Source organism: Chiroxiphia lanceolata, chromosome 32 (assembly GCF_009829145.1).
Source record: "Chiroxiphia lanceolata isolate bChiLan1 chromosome 32, bChiLan1.pri, whole genome shotgun sequence".
Taxonomy (NCBI): domain Eukaryota; kingdom Metazoa; phylum Chordata; class Aves; order Passeriformes; family Pipridae; genus Chiroxiphia; species Chiroxiphia lanceolata.
In genome coordinates, this window is record NC_045668.1 from 683,951 (window position 1) to 707,124 (window position 23,174).

Genomic DNA, 23,174 nt, shown 5'->3' on the forward strand with positions numbered 1-23,174 from the left:
GGCCCTTTGGATCTGGTTTATGACCACATTAACCCAAGGGCCAAGCCCTGACCCCCAGCCCCTGCGAAGGCAGATCCTGTCCCTGCCTCATTCCTCAGGGCTCTTCCTGGGGCACTGGCATGTGGGATGTGCAATGCCAAGGGCAGGACCATGGGGTGGCACCTGCCAGGCTGCTGAGCAGGGACAAGGAGGCCATGAGGCCCCAGGGCTGCAAGGGGCACTCCCCTCCTCCTGGCATCAGGGGCACAGACAGTAGCCATGGCCAAAGGCCTGCAGAAGGTCGTTGTGTCAGGGCCTTTCAGCTTCTCCCCATCCCTGTCTCCTCTCCAGCCCAGGCTGTCCTACGGTGTCCGTGCCCTGCCCCTTTCCCTGCAGGTTGTCGTCATCCCCCCGGCTGCCCCACCTGGCTGGCACCTTCCTGCACTGACATCATCCTCCCTGGCTCTTCCTGCACACACAAAGCCTTGGGCTGATCCAGACTCCTTCTGGGTGATGTGTTGCAGCACAGCACTGCCCTGGGAGTGAAATTCCTTTTTCCTCATGTCCAGTCTGGGCCTCACCAGCTGCCCTTAGTGGCATTGTTTCTTTCCCATCCTCATTTACACTAAGAAGGAAAACTCACCATCTCTGAATCTGTCCTTCAAGCCCTCTCAGGCTACTCCTGCACTGTCTTCAATTCTCCACATCGAGTCCAGTACCCTCAGCCTCCATGTATTTGCCCTGTGCCTGAGGCTTCCAAACCCCACTTGAGAGATTTCCGGGTCCTCTCCAAGGTTTTTGCAGATGGAAACAGTGTGTGCTTAGTCCAGGAAGGATGGAGTGAAATTTTTTTCCCAAGTCTTGTACTCACAGAGCGAGTACAAGGCAATGGCTTTAAAATGAATGAAGGTAGACTTCAACTGGATATGAGGAGGACATGACTTATGAGGAGACTGGCACAAAACCATAACTGTTTTCCCCCCTGCCTGGAAGTGTCCAAGGTTAGGAGTTTTGTGCAACCTGAAATTTTAAAAGTTGTCCCTGCCCATGGTAGGGGTGATGCATGAGCTGCTCTTTTAGGTCCTTTCCAAAATAGACCATTACATGATTCTTTGATTCTAATACACACAACTCCTTTCCACAGCTCTCCAAATACTTACATAAACCATGCTGGTATTTTAATCCTAATTCCCAAATTTCCATAAAAAGAGAAAGAATTCACATTTCTAGGACCTGAATTGCCATGCTTTTGGAAGCATGGAACTCTCCATGGGGGAGTACCTGGGTGTTCCCATGTGAACCTGAGCATGCATTATTGACACATTGAACTCTTTGTTTTGTGGGCCCCCAACACCAAAGGATCAAGACCTCAAGTATCCTTTTGACCACAGAAATTGAAACAATCAGGTCTCATTGCTGGATCCATGGGGGGTGAGATCTTTCTTCTCCACTACCTACTCTTGTCCTTTCCTTCTTTTTCCTTCTTATGTATTTCTGAAGTGATATATTATAGTTTTATAGAGAATAACCCAAGTAGCTACATACCTCCTTTCCACTGCAATTAATAGACCATTGACCACCTCTCTGGCTGCTCCATCCAGCCAATTCCTCACCCAGTTTAAAAGGCAGAGGTTTCTTGAGGGATGTTTTTTATCTCAGCTCCAGCAAGACTTTCGGTCTGGTCTCCCTCAGTGTTCTTTTACCCAAGAGAGGCCATCACAGCCTGCGTGGGCAGACAAAGAGTTGAGCAGAAAAGGCAGCTGGATGATGATGCTGAGAGAGCAGAGGTGAAGGGGTCACACCGTCCCTGGTGTCCACTGGGACATACTGGGGCATTGTGGGGCAGCACAGGGGACTCTGCTGAGACCTGGGCAGTTCAGCACCTCTATCGTGGCTCAGAGGACACAACTCTCACCATGTTTGTTCATGGCATTAAACTGGGAGGAGCATTCCTTTGCCTTGGGATGCCATTCAGGGCACACCTGACAGGCAGGTGGACTGTCCAGTCAGGAAGTTTATAGGACAGTTCAGGAGGGAAGGGAGCTCAGTGCTCTGCAGTCCAATGTCCCAGCTCCAAGCAGGGACAGCTCTGAGCTCACACCATGTGGCTCAGTAAATGTCAGCATCCACAGAGAGATTTTACACACAAACCAAGCCTCTACCTCCCCCCTCAAAAGTAAAAGAGATGAGGACTTTGACCAGCTCCTTGAAAACAGGCCTTGTTTTGCTCTACCTCCTGAAATTCCTGGGAATATCTACCTTGTCCAGAGGATAGGGTTCCTCCTGCAGGGCTGCTAGCACATGTCCAGGCCATGGGGTGCTTTGTGTTGTGCTTTAGGGATGGAACTGCCCAGTTCATTGTTCCCACAATAACTCCAAACCACATTGGAGAGGAGAATTGGAGGCATAAAAGGTGAAGATCACAGTTGAGATAAGAACGTTTACTGGAAACTGCAAGGAGATAAGAAAAGGAACAGCAACAGCAACAATATTAATAACAGAGAGCACGAGAGAGGCAAGTGATATATATATATATATATATATATATATATATATATATATACACACACAAGCACAGGAATCACTTCCCCAGTCAATGCTGTCCCTCTGAGGTGTCTGTTGAGTTCATTTAGTCCATGACTGTGGGTTCTATCCACCCTGGATGTCTCCCAGGGCAGGGCTGGGGTGCTGTGGGCTGGTTTCAAGCTGCATCAGGAGCTCACGACTAGTGTATCTGGAGCAGTCCATCCTCATTGTCCATTGGAGTTCTGGGACACAGTGGCAGTGTCATTCAGCAACCAGTATTATACAACTGAACATCGCAGACTGTTCTCACCCAAACCAAATCCCCTTGAGGTACACACCGTGTTTCCCTGTCCCTCTGCGTCACCCAGCAAGTGCCCCCAGATCCTTGAGCAAAAACAATCTCACAGTTGAGTTTGCCTTTGTTTGAGGCAGGACTGATCCAAACTGTCTTCCCTCACACGTTCCTCATGTGCACCATGGGGACTTTATCCCCTCCGATGGTACAGGGAGGTTCTGATGGGCAGGGCCAGCTCAGTTGGTGGAGCCTCGGGTGTGAACTGACCAGGTAGCCTTGGCTAAATAGAGATCCCAATGTTTCAGGGTCCCACCACCCAACGCTTTCAAGGTGGTTTTGAATGGTGCATTGTTCTATTCAACTTTCCCAGTGGCTGGTGCATGATGGGGAATATGATACACCCACTCCATCCTAAGCTGTCTGGCCCAGGGGTCCATGAGGATGTTTTGAAATTCTCAATTCTTTCTAGGGGCCATGTTCCTACAGGACTCACTTTCTAGGCCCAAGATCTTCTTCCAGGCAGTGGTGTGAGCACAGGGTGTTTGTCCAGCTGTCCAGGCTTGTTCCCACCATTGTAAACACAGGGTATGATGTGATCCATCTGCCAGGCCTCCCCATATCTGTATTTCCACCATCATCCCCCATCCCACAGAGGCTTTACCTGGTTGTCCTTCTTGTTCTCAGCACGTTTCGCAGTCATGAATAACCCAGGACATGGTGTCTATGGTTAAATCCACCCCTCCATCATAAGCCAATGTTCCATCTCTTCCTGATGACCTGAGGCGTCCTGGGCCCACTGAGCCAGAAATAATTCACTCTAGTGTTGCCAGTCCAGATCCACCCGAGACACTTTAATCTTAGCATCGCAATCCACCTGTTGTCCCTACAACATGTCAGGAACTGTCAGTGAAGAGAGCGTGCTGCTTTTCATTTTCTGGGAGCTGATAATGTGGGGTGGGGCCTCCTCAGCATGTGGCTCCTCCTCCTCTGATGATGATAGTCTGAAATTTTCACCTTCAGGTCAGTTTGTGACAAATTCCAAGATCCCTGACTAACTGGGGTTTCTGTGTGATCTTGCTGTGTGACCAGAGCCATCCACTGGCTCCATGTGGCATCATTGGCATGATGTGTGGAAGGGACTTTCCTTTTCAACATCCAGCCCAGCACTGGCAGTCAGGGTGCCAGGAAGAGCTGTGCTTCAGTGCCAATCACTTCTGAAGTAGCTCGAACCCTTTCAGAAGCTGTCAGGATCTCTTCTTCCAGAGGGGGTGTAACAGGCCTTGGATCCTTTGTATCCCAAAACTCCAGAATCCCAGGGATCATCCTCAAGTTTCCCAAGGTACTTTCTGCCAGAGGCTCCAGGAAGGACCATTCTCAAGGGTCTCTGGAGCTGCTGGGGTTGGGGGCATTGATGTCCAGCTTGCCTCCCTCTCCTCCTCCTCCTCACCGTTGTCCCCACTGCACAGGGTACATTTCCCACTGGAAAAACAGGGATTTGGGGGCGAAAAGCCATTTTTTTGATGGGCAATTGTCGAGGACAGAAATTGTGTGAACAATTTCTATTGCATTTCGGAGACCTTTGCCTTGGCATGGCTGGGTGCAGACAGAAAAAATACTGCACCACTAATATGGCTGCAGGCCTTGTGCCAAGGTGAAGGAGGAATTCTTTTGGCAGGAAACAAGTTTTATGGACACCTGCTGTGGGTCCAATTAATACTGTACAGCTCAGTGTGTTTTCCTTATGTATCCAATGTAACCTGGGAAAGGAATCACATGTCTCTGTGTCACAAGCAGCATATAAGCTGCCTTTCCTCTAATAAAGCGGACATTTTTGCTGATCATATTGATTTGTGAGCATTTCTATCTGTCCCTCTCCACCGTTAGGGAATGTCCCTGGGGGTCATGGTTGCACCAGGGTGAGGCTGCTCTAGGGCAGCTGTTCTCTTACCTTGGAGCTTTCCTCCTCCTCCTCCTCCCACTCCCCCTCCTTGCCATCATCCTCCCTGTGTAGGGCACATTCCCCAGAGAAAAAAACAGTGAGCTGGGGGCAGAAACTGCTTTCTGAGGGGGAACCTCCCTGGGGGTCCTGATCGTGCCAGACATACCTTCCTCCTTCTCACTCCCTCTCCATGTCCTCTCCTCCTCCTCACTGCCCAGGGCACATTCCCCAGAGGAAACCCAGTGATTTTGGGGCACAAAACTGTTTTTCTGAGGGGAATCTCCCCAGGGATCCCAGCCATGTCAGGACAGCCTTCCTCCCTGACCACTCCCCTCCTCCTCCTCCTCTTTCTCCTCACTGCTCAGGCACATTCCCCAGAGACAAAATCACGATTTGGGGCAGAAAGCTGCTGTTCTGAGGGGGAACCTCCCTGGGGGTCCCTGTTGTGCCTCTCTCCCTCTCCCTGTCCTCCTCCTCCTCATCCCCACCACTCAGGGCACCCCTGAGCTTGGCCCAGAGAGGGGCCGGGCAAGAGTTCCCTGGGCCAGCGCAGGTGGGTGCGGCGCAGCAGCACACGGCGCATGCGGTGGAAGGCTGAGAGCTCAGCCTCAGGGATGTCCTCGAGGAAGACGAGCACAAGGACATCACGCAGCTCGTCGAAGAGGCGGTAGCTGGCAAGTTGGATCTCCAGCGAACACCACTCGCTGCGCAGGTACCCGCGCGCTCACCACGCACACCGTGCGCCGGCTGTTGTACACGCATCCACGATGTTGTCCACAATGGCGCGGCCGGGGCGGAAGTCACGGTGGTGAAGGCAGAGCCGCAGGGCCCCGTGCTCCAGCTCGGGCACCAGCTCCTCCAAGCACCCAGCGCTCGTCCGCAGAGTTGTAGGACACGAAGGGTCGTAGGTGTAGCGGCGCCGCTCCCCGCCGCCAGCGTCCGCGGTGCCCATGCCTGCAGCAGGTACGGTGGTAGCGCAGCCGCCAGTACCCGCGGTGGTGCAGCAGCGGCAGCGCCAGCAGTAGCAGCACGGCCGGTGCTGTCCCTGCGAACAGGTACCGCCCCATGTCCAGGTAGCACACACGTGTGTCGAAGCTGTGCAGTATGCCGGGGCCCCGCCCGCCTCGCCGCAGGTGTAGTTGTACAGGTAACCACCTGCACAGTCCCTGTGCCAGCCAGGCTGGCAGCCAGACGTTGGCACAGCTGCAGCTCAGTGGCATTTGCGCAGGTCTAGGTAGCGCAGGGCAGGCAGGCGTGTGGTAAGTGCCGTGTCCAGCCCGCGCAGCTCGTTCTTGGCCAGGCGCAGCTCCTCCAGCTGCGTCATATTGCCAAAGACCTCGGGGCCGTAGCCCACGCAGCCCCGCGCTCCTCCAGGTCCAGACTGCGCAGGCGCTCAGGTTCTTGAAGACGCGGCAGGCAGGGCACCCATCCCACACTGCCGTCGTCCAGCGTCAGGTACTGTAGCTGTGCCAGGTCGTCGAAGGCGTCGGCAGGCACAGCCGAGAGTTGCATTCTGTGACAGGTACAGTGAGCGCAGGGCACCCAAGCCCTGGAAGAAGCGAATGTGGGGACCAACGCGCAGCCCGTACGGCTGCTGCGCCTGCCGCGTCAGGTCCATAGAGCTGGTGCAGGTGGCGGAATGGTGGTGGCTGCCGTGGGTGCTGCTCAGGTAGCGCAGCGCATTGGCGCGCCAGGTCTAGCACGCCCAGCGTGGTATGCACTGGCCGGACGCTGCCCTCGCTCACCTCCAGCAGCCGGTTGCGGGTCCAGGTAGAGCCGGAACAGCTGGGGGCAGGCCCCTGGAGCGCGGCGGCCGCAGTGCCGCAGGTTGTTGCCACCCAGGTCAAGGGTCTGGCAGGTGTATGAGCCCCCTGAAGGTGCCGGGGAAGAGCACAGCCACGCGGTTTGTTGCGCAGGTTGAGAGTACGCAGCTGGTGCAGGTCGGCAAAGGAGCCAGGCAGGAGGTCGGTGAGCAGGTTGTTGTCGAGTCGCAGGTGCTGCAGGTTGTGGAGTCCCCACAGCGCCGCACGGTCCAGCCGCGCCAGTCCGTTCACATCCAGCCGCAGTCGCCGCAGTGCTGGAGTGTTGGCGAAGGCACGGGGACCGGCCACCAGGATGCGGTTGAAGCGCAGGGACACGTTGTAGAGCCGCCGCAGCACTGGGGCCCCGTGGCACGACGGCAGCCACCGCAGTAGGTTGTGCTCGGCCACCAGCTCACCCAGCGCCGCGCGCTGTGCCGGGCCCAGCAGCTGCCCCACACAGCTCAAATTCTGCAGCCGGTTGCCAGATATGTCCAGGGCACCCAGCACCGGGCAGTCAGCCAGTGCGTTGGCAGGCATCGCTGCCAGCCCCATGTGCCGCAGCTGCAGCCGCTGCAGCCACGGCCCCGCAAGGTGCTGGCACAACTCGGTCAAGCCCCCCGCGCCCACCTGCAGGCCTGACACGTCCACGCACCGCGGGGGTACCACCCTCAGCAGCCGTGCCACGTCCAGTGGGTTCCCAGCCAGGTGCAGCCGTGTCAGGTTGTACAGGTGCAGCCGGCCAAGGGGTGCTGGGTCCGAGATGTTGTTGTAGGACAGGTCAAGCACCTGCAGCCCCTCGGGCAGCACCTCGGGGGCCGCCCCTGACAGAGCCCCCAGGGAGTTGTTGCAGAGCAGTAGGACCCTCAGTGCAGGTGGTAGCCCGGCGCCAGTGCTGACAGGGTGTTGCCGCACAGGTCGAGCAGACCCAGGCGGGGAAGGTGCCCCACAGCCGTGGCCACGGGGCCCAGGGCACTCAACGGCCTCCCCGCAGCTGCAGTGTGGCCAGCATGGGCAGTGCCCGCAGGGCCCCCGGGGCCACAGCGAGCAGCGGGTTGTGGTCCAGCCGCAGCGTGCTCAGGTTGCCCAGCCCAGTGAAGACCCCTGTGGGCAGCACTGACAGGTGGTTGTGGGCCAGGTCCAGGTGGGTCAGTGCCAGCAGCCCACGGAAAGCCCCCGGGCCAGCAACTCCAGCCGGTTGTGGGTCAGGTCGAGGGTGCGGAGCCGGGAGGTGGCAAAGGCGTCAGGGGGCACCTGGTGCAGGGTGTTGACCGAGAGGTTGAGGGAGGTGGTGTTGGCGGGGAGGTCACCCACGGCAGCCCCCACGGTGGTCAGGAAGCGCTGGACGCAGCGGAACAGCCCCAGGTCCCACGGAGCCTGGATGCAGTTGCGGAAGCCGTAGGGAGAGACGCGCGTGGGCACTGTCACCAGTGTCACCAGTGTCACCAGCAGTGGAGCATACATCCTGCCCTGTCCTGGGGGGATCCTGAGAGGCAGAGAGGGGGAGAGAGGAGTGAGGGATGTCTTCAGCAACCGAGGGACCCCCCTCAGGGCTCAGGGCCTCTCACATACCACCCCCGGGATCCCCCTCACAGACTCCAGGGAGCCCCCAAGCACCCTGGGACCCCCCCCCAGCACCCAGGGACCCCTCATCCACACTCTAGGGACCCCTCATCCATACTCTAGGGACCCCCTGCCCCCCAGTCCCCAGGGATTTTGGGGACCCCATCTCCCCCCCGGCGGGATCCCACCGTGCTGCCGCCTCAGCCTCAAGCGATTTTGCGGCAGAAAAGGGAAGTTTTGGGTATTGTTTTGTGTCACTGCTTCCCTCCCCACCCCCCCCATGACGTGACTGGAGGCGGCCCCTGCCCAGATGGATTTGGGTGTCCCCAAAGAGGCTGGGGGGGGCACAGCTGGGTCACCCCCCTCCTGGTGAGCCCCTGTGGGGGTCCCTGGGACCCTCAGTCCCATGCCCTTCTCCCCCCCTTAATTCCTGCTCCCCCCGCCTGTTCTTGGTTCCTCTTCCCCATCCCCCCAAACCGACCCACCTGGTTTGGTTCCTCGGGGGAAGTACTGAGTTATACTGGTCTCCAGTGGGCTGTACTGGGTGTACTGGTGAATTTGGGTAGCTGGGGGGGCTATGGAGGGGTTCAGAGGGGCTGCAGGGACTGTGTACATCAGGGTCTGTGGGCATATTGGGATCTGAGAGGGTTATAGGGGGCTGGGGGGACCCTGGAGGGCCGCAGGGATTGGGGTGTGTCAGAGTCTGGGATACTGGGTTCTGGGGGGGTTATAAGGGTGCTGGGAGGCATTGCATGGGGGGGTGTATTTCAGTCTGGGGGGGTTATGGAGGTCTAGGGGGGCTATTGGGGTCTGGGGGTGTCTCTTAGGCTACAGACATTGGGGTACATTGGGGTCTGGGGGTTCAGGGATCTGGAAGTGCAGGGGAGGGGCCTGGGGTTTCAGTAGGGATCCCTGAGGGTGTTTAGGGGTCCCTGGTCCCCACCCTGTGATGGGGGTCCCTGAGGTGCAAGGGGGGTTCCTGGGGTGCCAGGTGTGTCCCTGGGGTGTTTTTAGGGGTCCCTGAGTTTGAGGGTCTTGTTTCCAAGCCTATGCCCCACCCCTGAAGAACTGACCCCGCCCATAAAGTGAACCCCTAAGCCCCACCCCCACAACCCCTCCCCCTACACAGCCCCCACCACTAAAAAAGGAACCCCTTAAACACTGAGACACTCCTGTCCCCGCACCCCCCCGCCAGTGTCCCCCATCCCAATCTCTCCAGAGCCCCATGGTGGCACCTGCCCCCCCCAGATTCCCCCTCCCAGGTGTTCTCATCCCAGTCTCCAGAGCCCTCCCCCTCCCACCTCCCATTCTTTCCCTTTATCCGGCAGCTCTTGGAGGGTCACAGACATTTATTGGGGTGTAGCAGACCTGGGGGGATTCCCAAAGTGGGGGGTCATGGACAGGGGTCTCCAAATCTGAGGGGTGCTAGAATCAAGAAGGGGACCCCACCTGGGCTGGGACCCTGGGAGGGTTGGTGGGGATCCGGGGTGAGGGTCCGTGGGGGGGCTGGAGAGGGGTCCCAGGGTGGGGTCTGTGCGGGGGATACCAAACAAGACTGGGGTGTCAGGACTGGGGTGTCATGTCCCATGGGGACGACCCTTGGAGAGGGGGCTCTGGGCTGCAAGATCCCTGGGGGTGGGTTCTGGGGGTACACTCAGGGGGATCCCAGTGTGGGGGGCCCCCACAGGCTGGGGCAGTGTCTCAGCACAATAGTCCCATAGGAGCCCCAATAAGATCAGGGGTGTGAGGCTCTCACCCCCCCAGGCTGGGGGTGTTGGGGGTGGGTACCAGTGCAGGGTGGGGGTCCCCATTCAGATGCCCCCCCACTCGGGCCCTCGCAGGCGCCGAACCAGCTGCAGGTCCTTGGGGAACAGGGTGACCCTGCGGGCAGCGAGCACAGGTACGCATCCTCCAGCAGTCTCACGATGAAGGCCTCTGCTGCCTGCACCCCAAAAAAATCAGGGGGAGCCCCCAAACCCCCCCCGATTTCCCTCAGCCATCCCCAGGAGGCAGCGACCCCCAAAACCCCCAGACACCCTCTCCAAACCCACCCACAGGGGACTGGGGGAAATGAAACATCCTGTGGCCCTAAATGGGTGAGGGGCCCCCTTGTGCCCTGACAGCCCCCCTCCCAGCACCATAGATGCCCCAGAGATCTTCTAAACATCCATGGTCCCCTACCCCAGCACCCATAGAACCCCCTCAGCCCCCCTGAGACCCCCTCACATCCATGGGGACCCTCCCAGACTCTCCTCTCAGCTCCCATGAGACCCCCCTCACCAAACCTTTCAGCTCCCACAGGCCCTATCCAGCCCCCCTCAGCACCCAGAGACCTTCCTGGATCCCTCAGCCCCAAGGACCCTCAGCACCCATAGGACCCTCCCACCCTCATGGGAACCCCCTAGCACCCATGGGATCCCTTCAGCCCCTCTGGTACCCCCCACCCAGTACCCCAGGTCTCCCACAAGCCCCCATAGGACCCTCCTATTCCCCCCTCAGCTCCCCAGGACTCCCCCAGCCCCCTGGGCCCTCCTTGAGCTCCCACAGGACCCCCCCAGCCCCTGGGCCCCCCCACTCCTGTAGGGCCAGCAGGGCCAGGCGCTGCCAGCGATAATCAACCCCCGGGTGAAAAGCAGGCACAGCTCCCGCACCTGGGACAGGGGGGGACATGGGGACAGCTCAGAGGACACAGGGACATGGAGGGGACATAGGGACACAGGGACATGGGGGGGACATGGGGACAGCTCAGGGGACACAGGGACATGGGGGCAACATGGAGACAGCAGGGGACACAGGGAGTGGGGGGACAGTGGGAAACATGAGGGGGATATGGGGACACCTTGGGCTGGGGTTACCACCCTGGGGACATCCTGGGACTCCTGGTTGTCACCCTGGACACACTCTGGGGACCCCAGGGACAGGGACGCTCTGGGGATATCTTGGGGATGCCCTGGGGAGTGAGGTCACGGGGACATCATGAGGGGGACACCCTGGGGATACCCCAGGCACAGGGACATGGGGACACCACCCTGAGGACATCCAGGAGGGGGATCGGGGGACACAGTGACACTTTGGGGGGGTCACAGTGTGGATCTGGGGGGTCCCAGAGGGTGTTTGGGTGGGTCCCAGGGCAGGTTGAAGGGTTCTAGGCTGGATTTGGGGGGACCCCAGGGGGAATTTGGGTTGGATTTGAAGGGATCCTGGGGATTGTTTGAGGGGTCCCAGGGGGTGCATGAGAGGGGGCCGGGGAGGATTTGGGCTGTCAGGAGATTTCAGGGTGGACTTAGGGGTCTCAGGGAGTGCTTAGGGAGTCCCAGGTGGATTTGGGAGGTTCTGAGAGGGGCTGGAGGATCCCAGCAAGGTCCTCGGGGAGTTTGGGGGGGTTCTGAGGGTCACTTGGGAGTCCTAGAGGTTGGTTGGGCTTTTGGAGTCGGTTTTTTGGGGTCTCACCAGATGGGCAAAGGGGCCAGGCTGGAGCAGCAGGCAGGTGCCCATGGGTGGGTTTAGAGGTCCCAGGGTGTGTCTGGAGTCAGTTTGGGGGTCCCAGGGTGGGTTTTGGGGTCTCACCAGGAAGGTGAAGGACCCAGGCGCAGCAGCAGGTGGGGGCCCAGGGGTGGGTGTTGGAGGGCAAGGGTTGGTTTGGGGGTCCCAGGGGTTGGTTTGGGGGTGCAGGGCTTGGTTTGAGGCGCAGGAGTGGGTGTTGGGTTTGGGGGTCAGTTGCGGGTCTCACCAGCCATGAGAAGGGCCAGGCTGCAGCAGCAGGCGGGTGCCCAGGGGTGGGTTTGGAGGTCCCAGGGTGTGTTTGGGGGTCAGTTTGGGGGTCCCAGGGTGGGTGCTGGGGTTTGGGGGGTTCCCAGGGATTGGTCTGGGGTCTCACCAGCCGTGAGAAGAGCCAGTGCAGCAGCAGGCGGGTGCCCAGGGGTGGGTTTGGAGGTCCCAGGGTGTGTTTGGGGGTCAGTTTGGGGGTCCCAGGGTGGCTGTTGGGGTTTGGGAGGTTCCCAGGGGTTGGTTTGGGGCATTCCAGGGTTGGTTTGGGGTCTCACCAGCCGTGAGAAGGGCAGAGGCCGCAGCAGCAGGCGGGTGCTGCTCTGGTAGCGGCGGATCTCCTGCAGTGCCCGCTGGCCCGGGCGGAATCCTGGAGGGGACAAAGGGAGGTATGGGGGCTATAGGGAATCTATAGGAGATCTGTAGAGCCTGGGAGGCACAGGAGGGGTATAGGGGACTTAGGGGATCTATAGGGCCTGGGGAGACACGAGGCTACAGGGAATCTATGGGGGGCTGCAGGGGTGAGAGGGACAGTGGGGAGCTATGGGGGAGTACAGGGGGCTATGAGGGTATAAGGGATTCTATAGGGCCTGGGTGGACATGGGGGAGGGATCTATAGGGGGCTACAGGGGACAGCAAGTATGGGGGGCTATAGGGGACAGGGTATAGGGGCTATAGGGGATTTATGGGAGTCTGTAGGAACAGGGGATATGGGGGCTATAGGAGGTCCATATGGGGTCCATAGGGGGTATGGTGGGCTCTAGGGGGGTTTATAGGGGTGTCCATAGGGGTATCCCCCCACACTCACTCCGTACCCGCCGGCGCGGGGGGGGCGATGGCGGGGCTGGAGGGGGGCGACGCCGCCGGGGGGTGGGCTTGGGGCGGGGCATGGCGAGGCCACCACACCACGGGCTCGGTGCGGGGTCCGAGAGTCAGGGAGACGCTGGAGAGGACCCGGTGGGACCGGGGAGGGGGGTCAGGGCAGGTCCAGGCAGCCGGTGGGACCGGGGGGGGGGTCAGGGCAGGTCCAGGCAGCCGGTGAGACCCCCTCGCCCTTCCCGGGTGTGCTTCCCCCCTGTTCACCGCCGTGATGTCACTCCCGGACCCCTCCGGACCCGCCGCCGTTCAAACCTCCCGCCGCTCTGCGCCGCTCGAACGTCACTTCCGTACGCACCGCCCCCGCCAATCGCGGACCGCAACCGCTCCGCCCCGCCCGGAGGCCGCGACTCGATGGTGCAGCGGCGGCCGCGGAGTCGTTAGCATAAATCTACAGTGGCCACGCCCCGCGGCACCCAGCGCGGCGGAGATCCTACTATGGTCCCCATATGGTCTCGGTGTGATCCCTGTCGCGCCCAGATTGATTCCAGTCCCCCAATATGATCCTAGTGATTTCCAGTCACTCCCAGTGTGAGTCCAGTATGACCCCAGTCACTCCCAATACAATCCCAGTATGATTTCAGTCACTCCCAATACAATCCCAGTATGATTTCAGTCACTCCCAGTATGATCCCAGTCACACCCACAATGGTCCTAGTCAATTCCTATCCCTACCAGAATGTTACCACTGTGATCCCAGTCACTCTCAGAATGATCCCAGTTTGGTCCCAATATGATCCTAGTGACTTCCAGTCAGTCCCAGTGTGAGTCCAGTATGATCCCAGCTGATCCTAGTCACAATTACAGTAGTCCCAGTCAATTCCTGTCAATACTAGAATGATCCCAATATGATCCCAGTCACTCCCAGTATGATCCCCCATCAGTCCAAGTCAGTCCCAGTATGGTACCAGTTGCCCCAGTGTGGTTCCAGACACTCCCAGTATGAACCCAGCATGGTTCCAGTTGCTCTCAGTATGATCCTAGTTGCTCCAGTTGTGGTCCCAGTACATCCAGTATGGTTCCAGTATCTTCCAGTTGATCCAGTTGCTCCCAGTGTGTCCCTTTTGGGCTCCCAGCATGGGCCAGGAGCTCCCAGTGCCTGCCAGTGCCCGGCAGGAAAGGGACCATGGAAAGAGATCTGAAGCAGTGCCTGCGGGACTGACCCTATGGAATGTGGACCTGGAACAGTTCCTTCGGGACTGACCCCATGGAATGTGGACCTGAGCAGTTCCTTTGGGACTGACCCCATGGAATATGGACCTGCGCTCCTCCCCCACAGCAGCAATTGCAGTTTTAACTGAAGTTTTAATTAAAGGCTGAACTGTTCCTGGAGCTGTGATGGGATGGCTTTCCCTCCATCATCATCATCATCGCTGCGATGCCTGGGGCCCCTTGGGCGTTAGGGGAGGGAATTTGGGGGCTGTTTGGGGGGCACTCAGGGACAACCCTCTCTCTAACGGGGCCGCATGACAGGAGTTGTAGTCCACCAAGTGAAGTGACTCAGCCAAAGGCACCACCCCAACCACGCATTCTCGGGTGCTGATTGGTTGGCAGTGTTGATGGGCGGGCACGGCAGCCAATGGGAGGCGGCAGTTCGGAGGGAGCAGGTTCTGTGGGCTCCGGGGGCAATTTGGGATGCCCCTCATTCACCCCTCCCCCAGGGGTGGGGGCATTCTGGTGTCCCCCCACCCCGTGTTGGCCGTGAAGGTGAAGGTGGAGGAGCCAGGTGAGGCCCTCCCCCGATAAACCCCAGGGCCCCCAAGCCCATCCTGGGCTCCCCAAAACACCCCATGGCCAGTTACAGCCCCCTGCTAATGCCCCAGGGACCCTCAAATGCCCCTCAGACCCCCCAACACTCTCAGAATCCCTCCCAAAAAACTCCTTCATGAGACTCCCAGAACCCCACCCCAAACACCCCCATAGGCCCCCTAGACCTCCAACAGCCCCCGAGCCAACACTCTTGGGGCATTTGGAGTGACCCAAAGGTGGGGGAGGGGATTCTGGGGTCCGTGAAGCTGCAGCTTTGGGGTTTCATTGCTTTATTGGCCCCCCCCAGGTTGGGGGGGGTACCTGGTGGGCTCCAGAAGGGTCTCAACAGCCCTGGGGGAGAAAGGGGAGAGCAAAGGGGGTCAGGGGGATGTGGGGAAGGGGTAGGGGCAGGAGGATCCCCCCAAAATCAGGGGGGGCGGGGGGGGGGCATACCAGAGCTGTTCTCGTAGGGCCCGGTGGTGGCACCGCAGCAGCCGCAGGATAGGGTCCTGGGGACAAACTGGAGGGGCCAGAGGTCATGGGGGGGCCACCCCACTGTACCCCCCCCCCACCCTGCAAGGGGTGCCCTAGCCCCACAATTGCCCCCCAGCCCCATAAGTGACCCCCAACCCCCAAGTGCCTCAATCACAAGTGCCCCCGTTCAGCCCACAGTTCACCCACACAGCCCCACAAGTGCCCCCCTGGCCCTGTAACTGATCACTCTGAGCCCCACAACTGCCCCCCAGCCCCACAAGTGACCCTCCAGCCCCACAATTCCCTCCACAGCCCTACAAGTGAACCCTCAGCCCACAATTACCCCTCTGGTCCCCTAAGTGCTCCCCCAGATCCCCCAATTCCTCCTCAGTCCCCAGTTCCCCTCACCCAGTGCCTGCTGTGAGGGTGCCCCCTTCTGGGCATCCTGGACGCCACTCCTGATTGGCCGCAGATCCTGAGGATCACGTGACACCCAACATGGCGCCCCCACAGGGCCCCAGTGGCATCACGTGACCGCAGGCATGGTTCCCACTGCAAGGACTCCTGGGAGTCGGGCCAGGACGAGGTCGCCCCTGGTGTGGGAGGTGCAGAAGTGGCCCCTGATTGGGGTCTCGGAGGGCTCACGTGACTCCAGTGCGTCGCCCGCCCACTGGGCACGTGTCCAGCGCAAGCTCCTCCCCACGGCGCCGCCTCAGACGCCACTGGATGAGGGGGTCGTCGGGGGCGGGGCCTGCGGGGGCGGAGCTAAGCGGAGGTTCCGCCCCTCTGGCCCACGGGGGCGGGGCCTGAGCAGGACCTGGCTGGGGGGGGGAAGGGCAGGTTGGGACCCTTCAAATACCGCCCCCCCCCCCCCATCGCCCTCCCCGCGAGGGGTTTGGGGACCCCGGGGGCATTTGAGGGGTTGTGAGGTCGGAAGGAAGTACTTGGGGCCGGGGGGGGGGGCAGTTGGGCGTCCCCAAGGGGCTCCTGGGAGGGCAGAGCAGGGAACTGAGGGGGATTCTGGCAGGTCCGGGAATCGCTTGGCGGCCGTGCCGCTCCCCCACCTCTTTCGCACCAGTCGCTCCGCTCGCTGCTCCAGGCCGAGTCCCTGGGGGGAAGCCGTGGAGGGTGACGCGGGAACCCCAAAATCCTCCCCTGCACCCCCCAAAATCCCCTCCTGGACCCCCAAAATCCCCCCCGGTCCCGGGGTCCCCTCCGCCCTCACCCGCTCCATGGCCCGCGCTCCGCCAGGCCTCGCCCCAACGGCCCCTTCTCGGGCGCTGATTGGCCGCAGGAGATGACGGGCGGGCGCCGCGGGCAATGGGAGGCCGGAGAAGGGAAGGGGGGGAGGGCGGGAGAGGTTTGGGGGTTCCCTGAGGGGGTTTGGGGCTTCAGGATGATTTAAGGGGCTCCCGAGGGGCTTTGAGGCTCCCAGAGAGGATTGGGGGGCTCCTGAGGACGTTTGGGGCTCCCAGAGAGGTTGGGGGGTCCCCGAGGTCGTTTGGGGCTCCCAGAGATGATTTAAGGGGCTCCCGAGGGGCTTTGAGGCTCCCAGAGAGGATTTGGGGGGCTCCTGAGGGCGTTTGGGGCTCCCAGAGAGGATTTGAGGGTCCCTGAGCGGCTTTGGGGCTCCCAATGAGGATTTGTGCCTCTCAGCCCCCCCAGTCCCCAACAGGGACCCCCCAAATCTCCTCTAGAAACTCCAAACCCTCCCAAGGACCCCAAAACCTCCGTGCCCTGTCCCCCTTGGACATCCAGACCCCTCCAGGGGAACCATAAAACTCTCCCAGGGACCTCCAGGGACCTTGTTTGTTTGGGGTTCCCGGAGAAGATTTGGGGGGTCCAGGGGGACGCGGGGTTCCTCGGGGTTCTGGGGGGTCCCTGGGTGGTTTTGGGGGTCTCTGGGTGGTTTGGGTTTCCCTGACTGGTTTTGGGGGTCTCTGCGTGGCCTTGGGGTTTCTGGAGGAGTTTGGGGGGTCCAGAGGGTGAGGGCTTCCGGGGGGAATTTGGGGGGTCCCCGAGTGGTTTTTGGGGTCTCAGTGGGGTTCGGGGTTTTCCATCTCCATTTTAAGGAGAAACACTTTTAACTGCCTGATTTCCCTCCCGGCTCCAGATGGTTTTTCTCAGTCCTGCCTGGGGTTTGGGCCAGAATTCCCCGTTCCCTGGAAATCCCCGCTGGGACTCGGGTCGTTCATTTTGGGTAAAAAAAACCCGTATTTGGGTCCGTCCCTCCCCCCGCGGTCACGGGGGCAGAGGGCTCCAGGGGGGCAGCGATTCTGGGAATTCGGGGGGTCTGGGAGGATCCCTGGAGGTCCCAAGACATCCCTGGGGGTCCCACACCTGTCCCAACATCCCTGAGGGTCCCACACGTGTCGTGACATCCCTGGGAGTCCTACCCCCCCTTCCGACGTCTCTCAGTGACAGGATCCAGCTGCCACTTCCCAAATTCTCTGGAACTCCGGGGTCACTCCCCTTTGGCTCCCCTCATTCCCAAAATTCTGCCGAATCAGCCCAAATCTGCAGGTTTTTGGCCCAAACCCCCAGGTTTTGGCCCAAATCCGTCCCTGGAAGTGGCTCCAGTCGAGACCCGTTTGGGTATAAAAGATGGATTTGGGGCCAGACGCCGTGTCCATAGGATCCTGGGAATTCGGGAGCTCAGGGACCGGTGAGTGCCTTCATTCTCTGTTTCCCTCATTTCCTCATTTTTGGGGATGTGCAGAAATTTCTGCCCATATTTCAGAGTTTTTCCTTTTTTTCCCCTCAGTTTAGTGACTTTTGCCTCTTTCCACCCGCAAGTTTCATATCTTTAACCCCTTTTTCATCCCAAATTTTGAAGTTTTTAACACTTTTGCCCAAATTTTGGGGGTTTTGCCCATTTTTCCTCCCCAAATCTAATTTTACCCCTTTTGTGTCCAAAATTCAGATTTTCACATTCTTCGCCCCCAGTTTTATATTTTGCCATTTTTGTGTTCAAATTGGGCATTTTTCACCCTTTTTGTGCCCCAAATCAGGATTTTTTGTACTCTTTTTCCTGAAGTTCAGATTTTTTGCCTCTTAATGCCCAAAATTGGGATTCTTTGAGCTTTTTGAGCCCAAATTAAGGATTTGGGGGGGTTGGGTGGGACAAGGTGAGGAGAGGGTTGTCCTGGCTGTTGAACCCATTTTGCCCCAAATTTGGGAGATTTGTGGCAAAAAAACCTCACCATTTTGACCTGAGCTTTTGGGATTTGAACAAAATTCATAATTTTGGGGAGGTTTTGGGGTAAATTTGGTGGAAATAGGGACTCTGAAGTGGCATCAAGAGGGGAGGTTGAGTGGTGGGAGGGTTGTCCTGGCTTTTTAACCCCATTTTGCCACAATTTTGGAGGATTGTGGGGGCAAAATTAATCATTTTTGAGAGGTTTTGGGGTGGATTTTGTGGAAATGGGGACTCTGAGGTGGCCTCAAGGGGTAAAATTGGTGGTGGTGGGTGTGGATGGTTATCCCAGCTCCATTTTGACCCAATTTTGAGGGATTTGGGGGAAAAAAACCAACCATTTTGCCCCAAATGTGGGAATTTTGGTTAAAACCCCCATTTTGACCCAATTTTTTGAACAAAATTCATGGGGTTTGGAGCTTTCGGGGTGGATTTGGTGGCAACAGGGGCCAAAATAAGCCCCAACAGGTTTCCATGGGGTAAAAAAAAGCCATTTTGGGGTAAATTGGGGGTTGTTTGGGGATTCTGGTGACCCCTCTGGGCTCACATGGATTTTCCCCCAAAACAGGGATTTCAGGTAATTTTTGGTGATTCTGGGTGTTTTTTGCAGCAATGGCTTTGCGTGGGACCTGGTGGCTCCTCCTTTCCTTCTGTGGTGAGAAAACCTCCCTTTTCCCTCAAAAACCTCCCAAATTTCCTGCATTTTGGGTATATTTTGGAGCTTTTTAGGGCAGAAAATTATTATTTTTAACCAAACCCCACATTTTTTAGTAATTCTTTACATCCAAGAGCCTTTAGAATTTTCTTTTTTTGTGAAAACTCCCTTTGTTTTCAGGAAAAAATGCCCTTTTTTCTCACTATTTACAGAAAAAAGTGCACTTTGTCCTGAATATTTTGGGGTTTGGGTGGGGTTTTTCAAGATAAAAAAAGTATTTGGGATTTTCCCCAGGAAAAAACAAACAAACAAAACCATCTACTAAAATCTCTAAAATCCCTTTTTGGTCCTTTTAAAATCCCTATTCTTTGTGTAGTTTAATTTCATATATTTCTGTAGATTTATATGGATAAATATTAACTTACACAAAGATTTAAAGTGTTAATTGGCTAATAATGTTAAACAGTGTAATTGAATAACATTATTACTTATTAATACTTATATTGTTAGATGCTGTGGGTATATTAATTTCAAGTTTACCCTAAATTAATTTTAAATATACACCACTACACTTATGTATGACTATAAGAATAGAAAGTAAATGTAATGTCTATATAAATATCACAATAAATAGATAAACAAAATAAAATATAATCTCTATGTATGAATATAGTAATAGGAAATAAATAAAATCTCTCTTGTATTATCTAAAAATATGATATATAAAATTAAGTTATTCTTAATATGGCAGTAATATCTAAAAATATCAAATATATGTTTATGTAATATTAGTATATTAATGCAGCAAATTATATCTGTAATTACATCTAGATATTGAGATAATTATAAAATGGAATAATATATAAATATGAATTAAATATGGACAATTTATATTGTTATACAATGAAATTTGACAGAATTGTATTGGATTATAATATAACATTTTACTTATAATTGTATATAATTAATTAGTAGTAGAGAATACTTATTATGAATTTACAATTTATTTATACATAACAATGAGAGTAATAATAGTTAAAATTATTTTAGAGCTTTCACTTATATGTTATTTATCAACATAATAACCTGTCAATAATTTCTACTGTGATTATATATAAAAATAGAACCTATAAATTAAAGATAAGGCTACCATTACACCTTTCATGTCATTTAAATACAATTCCTGCTATAATTCTATATGCCATATAATTCTATGTGATAGATATTATCTATATAATCCTACATTAAAACCTGTAAACTCTCTATAAAAAATTCTATTGTTCTAGATATTATTCTATATAATTCTCTACGAGAAACCTATGTAATTGTATATATTAGGTATTCTATATAATCTCTGTTAAATAATCTATATAGTTCCCTATAAAACATCTATATATTCTATATAATAGGTATTATTCTATATAATCTTTTAAGAAATTTATGTAATTCTATGTAGTAGAGATTATTCTATATAATCCTACATTAAAACCCTGTATCATTCTATAATAGATATTATTCTATATAGTTCTACATAAAAAATCCATATAATTCTTATAATAATACTATTCTCTATAATCCTATATAAACCCTATACAATCCTCTCTAAAAAATATAATTCTATATAATCTCTAAAAATCTCTATAATTCTATCCAATATTTATTATTGCGTATAACCCTACATTAAAAATGTCTATAATTCTATATAATAGATATTGTTCTACGTAATTCTACTAAAAAAATCTATATAATTCTATATGTTATATATTATTCTATATAATTCTCTATCAAATCCATGTAAATCTATAAAAAGCCACGTGTATCATTCTATATAAAAATCATCCCTCCAATCCCCTATTTCCTCTCTATCCACTGACCCAGGAGCCCCTTTCCCTTTTTCCAGCTCTCTCCAACTGCAGCTCGGGGGGTCGGGAATTCCTGGTTGTGTTCCCCCAGAATGATGATGAGTCCCCGAGTGCAACGCTGAAGCTGCTGCTCACCCGGCAGGGCCCCAGTGACACGGCGGCCTCGGTGACACTGCATGGTCCCTTCGGCACCCGCGAGGTCACTGTGCCACCCGGTGTCACCAAGGCCGTGCCCATTCCCGCCCACCTGGAGCTCACAGGGAGCCGCATGGCCAACAAGACTGTGGTGGTCCGGGCCAGTGCCGATGTGGCCGTGGTGGCCATGAGCGCCAAGGGCTACACAGTGGGTGCCACGGCCCTGCTGCCCATGCCCAGCCTGGGCACCAGGTACTTTGTGGTGACACCCATGGGGAGTGACAATTACGGCATGGCTGAGCTCGTGGTGGTCGCCGGTGCTGCCATCACCGCGTCTCCATCACCACCACGGCCACATTCCAGTATGCCGGGGACACCTACGTGCCGGGCGCGGTGCTGCGCCTCTTCCTGCAGCCCTACCACAGCCTGCAGCTGCAGAGCAGCAGGACTTCACCGGCACCGCTGTGGTGGCCAACACACCTGTGGCTGTGCTCAGCGGCCACACTTGCACCAAGGTGGCCGCGGGCTATGACTTTGTGGTAGAGCAGCTCCTGCCGACAGTAGCGTGGGGGAGGAACTATGTGGTGCCACCCAACCCGGTGCAGCCAGGCACTGACCTTATCTATGTGGTGACGGAGGATTGCAACACCGTCACCTATAACAGCAGCAGCGGGGAGGTCACCATGGCCATGGCAGCAGGGGAGGCGGGCATTGATGGTGAACCACAACTCCCCCCTGCACCTCACTGCAGTGGCAGCGGTGCAGGTGCTGCTGTTCTTCACTGGCTCGTCTTGGCAAGACCCCTTCCTCCTCATCGTGCCACCTGTCACTGCCCACTGCACCGCATTCCACCTCAACACTGTGCCTGGCTACTACAACCATGCCATCCTCATTGCGCCCACCGCCGCCACCGCTGCCACCACTCTCAACCACCAACCAGCTGCCGCTGTGAAGTGGCACGGTTCCCGGCACGGAGTTCTCCTGGGCTGGCATCACAGTTAGTCCCCAGACACGGAGTGCCGAGAACCCACAGGCACCCATGGGGCTCCTGGTGTTTGGGTTCGAGAGCAACACCGGGTACGGCTTTGCTGGGCTCTGCATCACCGGTGAGTACAAGTGAGCCCATTGTGAGTCAGCCAAATGGTTGGGCATTGTCCCGTTGGCCATCTGTGGGTTTCCCTGTTGTGTCAACCCAACAGTTGGGTGTTATCCAGTTGGCCATCCATGGATTTCCCTGCTTTTTGCAGCTCCAGAGCCGGTCTCCTGCGAGGATTTGATGTGCGAGGGGAGGTGTGAGGTGGTGGATGGACAACCAAAGTGCGTCCAGGAGACCTTCTCCACCTGCTGGCTCGCCAGTGGTTCGCACTACCGGAGTTTTGATGGGAAGACCTTCGATTTCATGGGAACGTGCACCTACACCTTGACCACCCTCTGCAGTTCTGATCCCACCTTTCCCACCTTCTCTGTGGAGGTCCAAAAGGAGAAAAAGGAGAACTCTAAAGTCTCCTCCATTGGCTCCATCAACGTCCGCGTCGACAATGTCACCGTCACTGTGGTCCAGGCAGAAAATGGGATGGTGAGGGTAAGCAAAAATCAACATAATTCCCAAATTCCAAGCGATTTTATGGAGTTTCACCAAAATTACACATTTAGTGGTGATTTGAGGGTTTTCCTAAAATTCTGGGATTTCCTAGTGTGCAGACAGGCCTTGCATGAAAAAAACCCAAATCTTCAAAAACTCCACATTTTGCCTGATTTTGATAGTTTTTGGTTGTTTTGCTGGTTGTTACTCCCCTAGGTGAACAACCACAGCTCTCGCCTGCCCATCTCCCTCTCCTGCGGGAAGCTCCGGGTTCGCCAGAAGGGCAAATCCGTGTTGATCCAATTGGATTTCATGCTGAAGGTCCTCTACGACTGGGACGATCATGTGGTGGTCAAAATTCCAGCTGCTTTTTCTGGGAGAGTCTGTGGGTTGTGCGGGAACAGCAATGGGAACCCCCAGGATGATGCACAGGCTCCCGATGGGAGCGGTGGGATATCGTGGAGCTGGGGCAGAGCTGGAAGGTGACCAATGGAAGCGGTCACTGCCAGGACACCTGCGAGGGGGACTGTGGACGGTGTGGGTGGATGAGGAGGTGATATACAAGGCAGAGCGGTGGTGTGGGGTGTTGTCCTGGCATGCCGGGCCATTCCGGCGCTGTCATGGCACCATCAATCCCAATGTCTATGTGAAGAACTGTATCCATGACCTGTGCGCCCATGGCGGCCATCGCGCTGTGCTGTGCCACGCCCTCCAGGCCTATGCCGACGACTGCCAAGAGACTGGGATCGACATTTCTGATTGGAGAATGAGGATGGGAT

General features: G+C 56.0%; 4 protein-coding genes and 1 long non-coding RNA gene across 8 annotated transcripts; 1 reads left to right on the plus strand and 4 right to left on the minus strand.

The window, feature by feature from the left end:
• Nucleotides 1–2,405: 2,405 nt before the first annotated feature.
• On the minus strand, nt 2,406–4,323 carry LOC116779920. Its single transcript, XR_004354253.1, has 2 exons — nt 3,462–4,323; nt 2,406–2,747 (listed from the first exon to the last, which is right to left on the minus strand). It is a non-coding gene; the product is annotated as an uncharacterized LOC116779920 (long non-coding RNA).
• A 452-nt stretch (nt 4,324–4,775) lies between these two features.
• On the minus strand, nt 4,776–8,820 carry LOC116779918 (toll-like receptor 13). The gene is given in 15 exon segments (XM_032674430.1): nt 4,776–5,460; nt 5,462–5,499; nt 5,502–5,601; nt 5,603–5,955; nt 5,958–6,078; nt 6,081–6,248; nt 6,250–6,354; nt 6,356–6,502; nt 6,504–6,593; nt 6,595–6,645; nt 6,647–7,419; nt 7,422–7,517; nt 7,520–7,720; nt 7,723–8,024; nt 8,587–8,820. Coding segments are annotated over 15 exon segments (2,934 nt in total). The 5' UTR covers nt 8,733–8,820; the 3' UTR covers nt 4,776–5,217.
• A 612-nt stretch (nt 8,821–9,432) lies between these two features.
• Nucleotides 9,433–14,532, minus strand: LOC116779894 (histone H3-like centromeric protein A). Of its 3 annotated transcripts, none has more exons than XM_032674389.1 (5): nt 13,651–14,532; nt 12,682–12,809; nt 12,145–12,236; nt 10,678–10,752; nt 9,433–10,045 (listed from the first exon to the last, which is right to left on the minus strand). In XM_032674389.1, exons 1-5 carry the CDS (start codon nt 13,989–13,991, stop codon nt 10,022–10,024), a joined length of 660 nt encoding a protein of 219 aa, XP_032530280.1. In that variant the 5' UTR covers nt 13,992–14,532; the 3' UTR covers nt 9,433–10,021. The 3 variants fall into 3 exon arrangements, with proteins under 3 accessions (XP_032530280.1, XP_032530282.1, XP_032530281.1); XM_032674391.1 differs by lacking the exon at nt 13,651–14,532 and adding an exon at nt 12,998–13,631 and having other exon boundaries at nt 12,675–12,809; XM_032674390.1 differs by lacking the exon at nt 13,651–14,532 and having other exon boundaries at nt 12,675–12,866.
• On the minus strand, nt 14,052–16,220 carry LOC116779892. Its single transcript, XM_032674386.1, has 6 exons — nt 16,191–16,220; nt 16,030–16,073; nt 15,374–15,716; nt 14,945–15,011; nt 14,701–14,842; nt 14,052–14,133 (listed from the first exon to the last, which is right to left on the minus strand). Exons 1-6 carry the CDS (start codon nt 16,197–16,199, stop codon nt 14,052–14,054), a joined length of 687 nt encoding a protein of 228 aa, XP_032530277.1. The 5' UTR covers nt 16,200–16,220.
• Nucleotides 16,221–16,405: 185 nt separating this feature from the next.
• LOC116779895 (IgGFc-binding protein-like) lies at nt 16,406–22,900 on the plus strand. 2 transcript variants are annotated; one of them, XM_032674393.1, is made up of 5 exons: nt 16,406–17,630; nt 18,772–18,816; nt 20,717–21,919; nt 22,061–22,395; nt 22,612–22,900. In XM_032674393.1, exons 3-5 carry the CDS (start codon nt 21,853–21,855, stop codon nt 22,879–22,881), a joined length of 672 nt encoding a protein of 223 aa, XP_032530284.1. In that variant the 5' UTR covers nt 16,406–17,630; nt 18,772–18,816; nt 20,717–21,852; the 3' UTR covers nt 22,882–22,900. The 2 variants fall into 2 exon arrangements, with proteins under 2 accessions (XP_032530284.1, XP_032530283.1); XM_032674392.1 differs by lacking the exons at nt 22,061–22,395; nt 22,612–22,900 and having other exon boundaries at nt 20,717–21,838.
• The last annotated feature ends 274 nt before the right edge of the window (nt 22,901–23,174 follow it).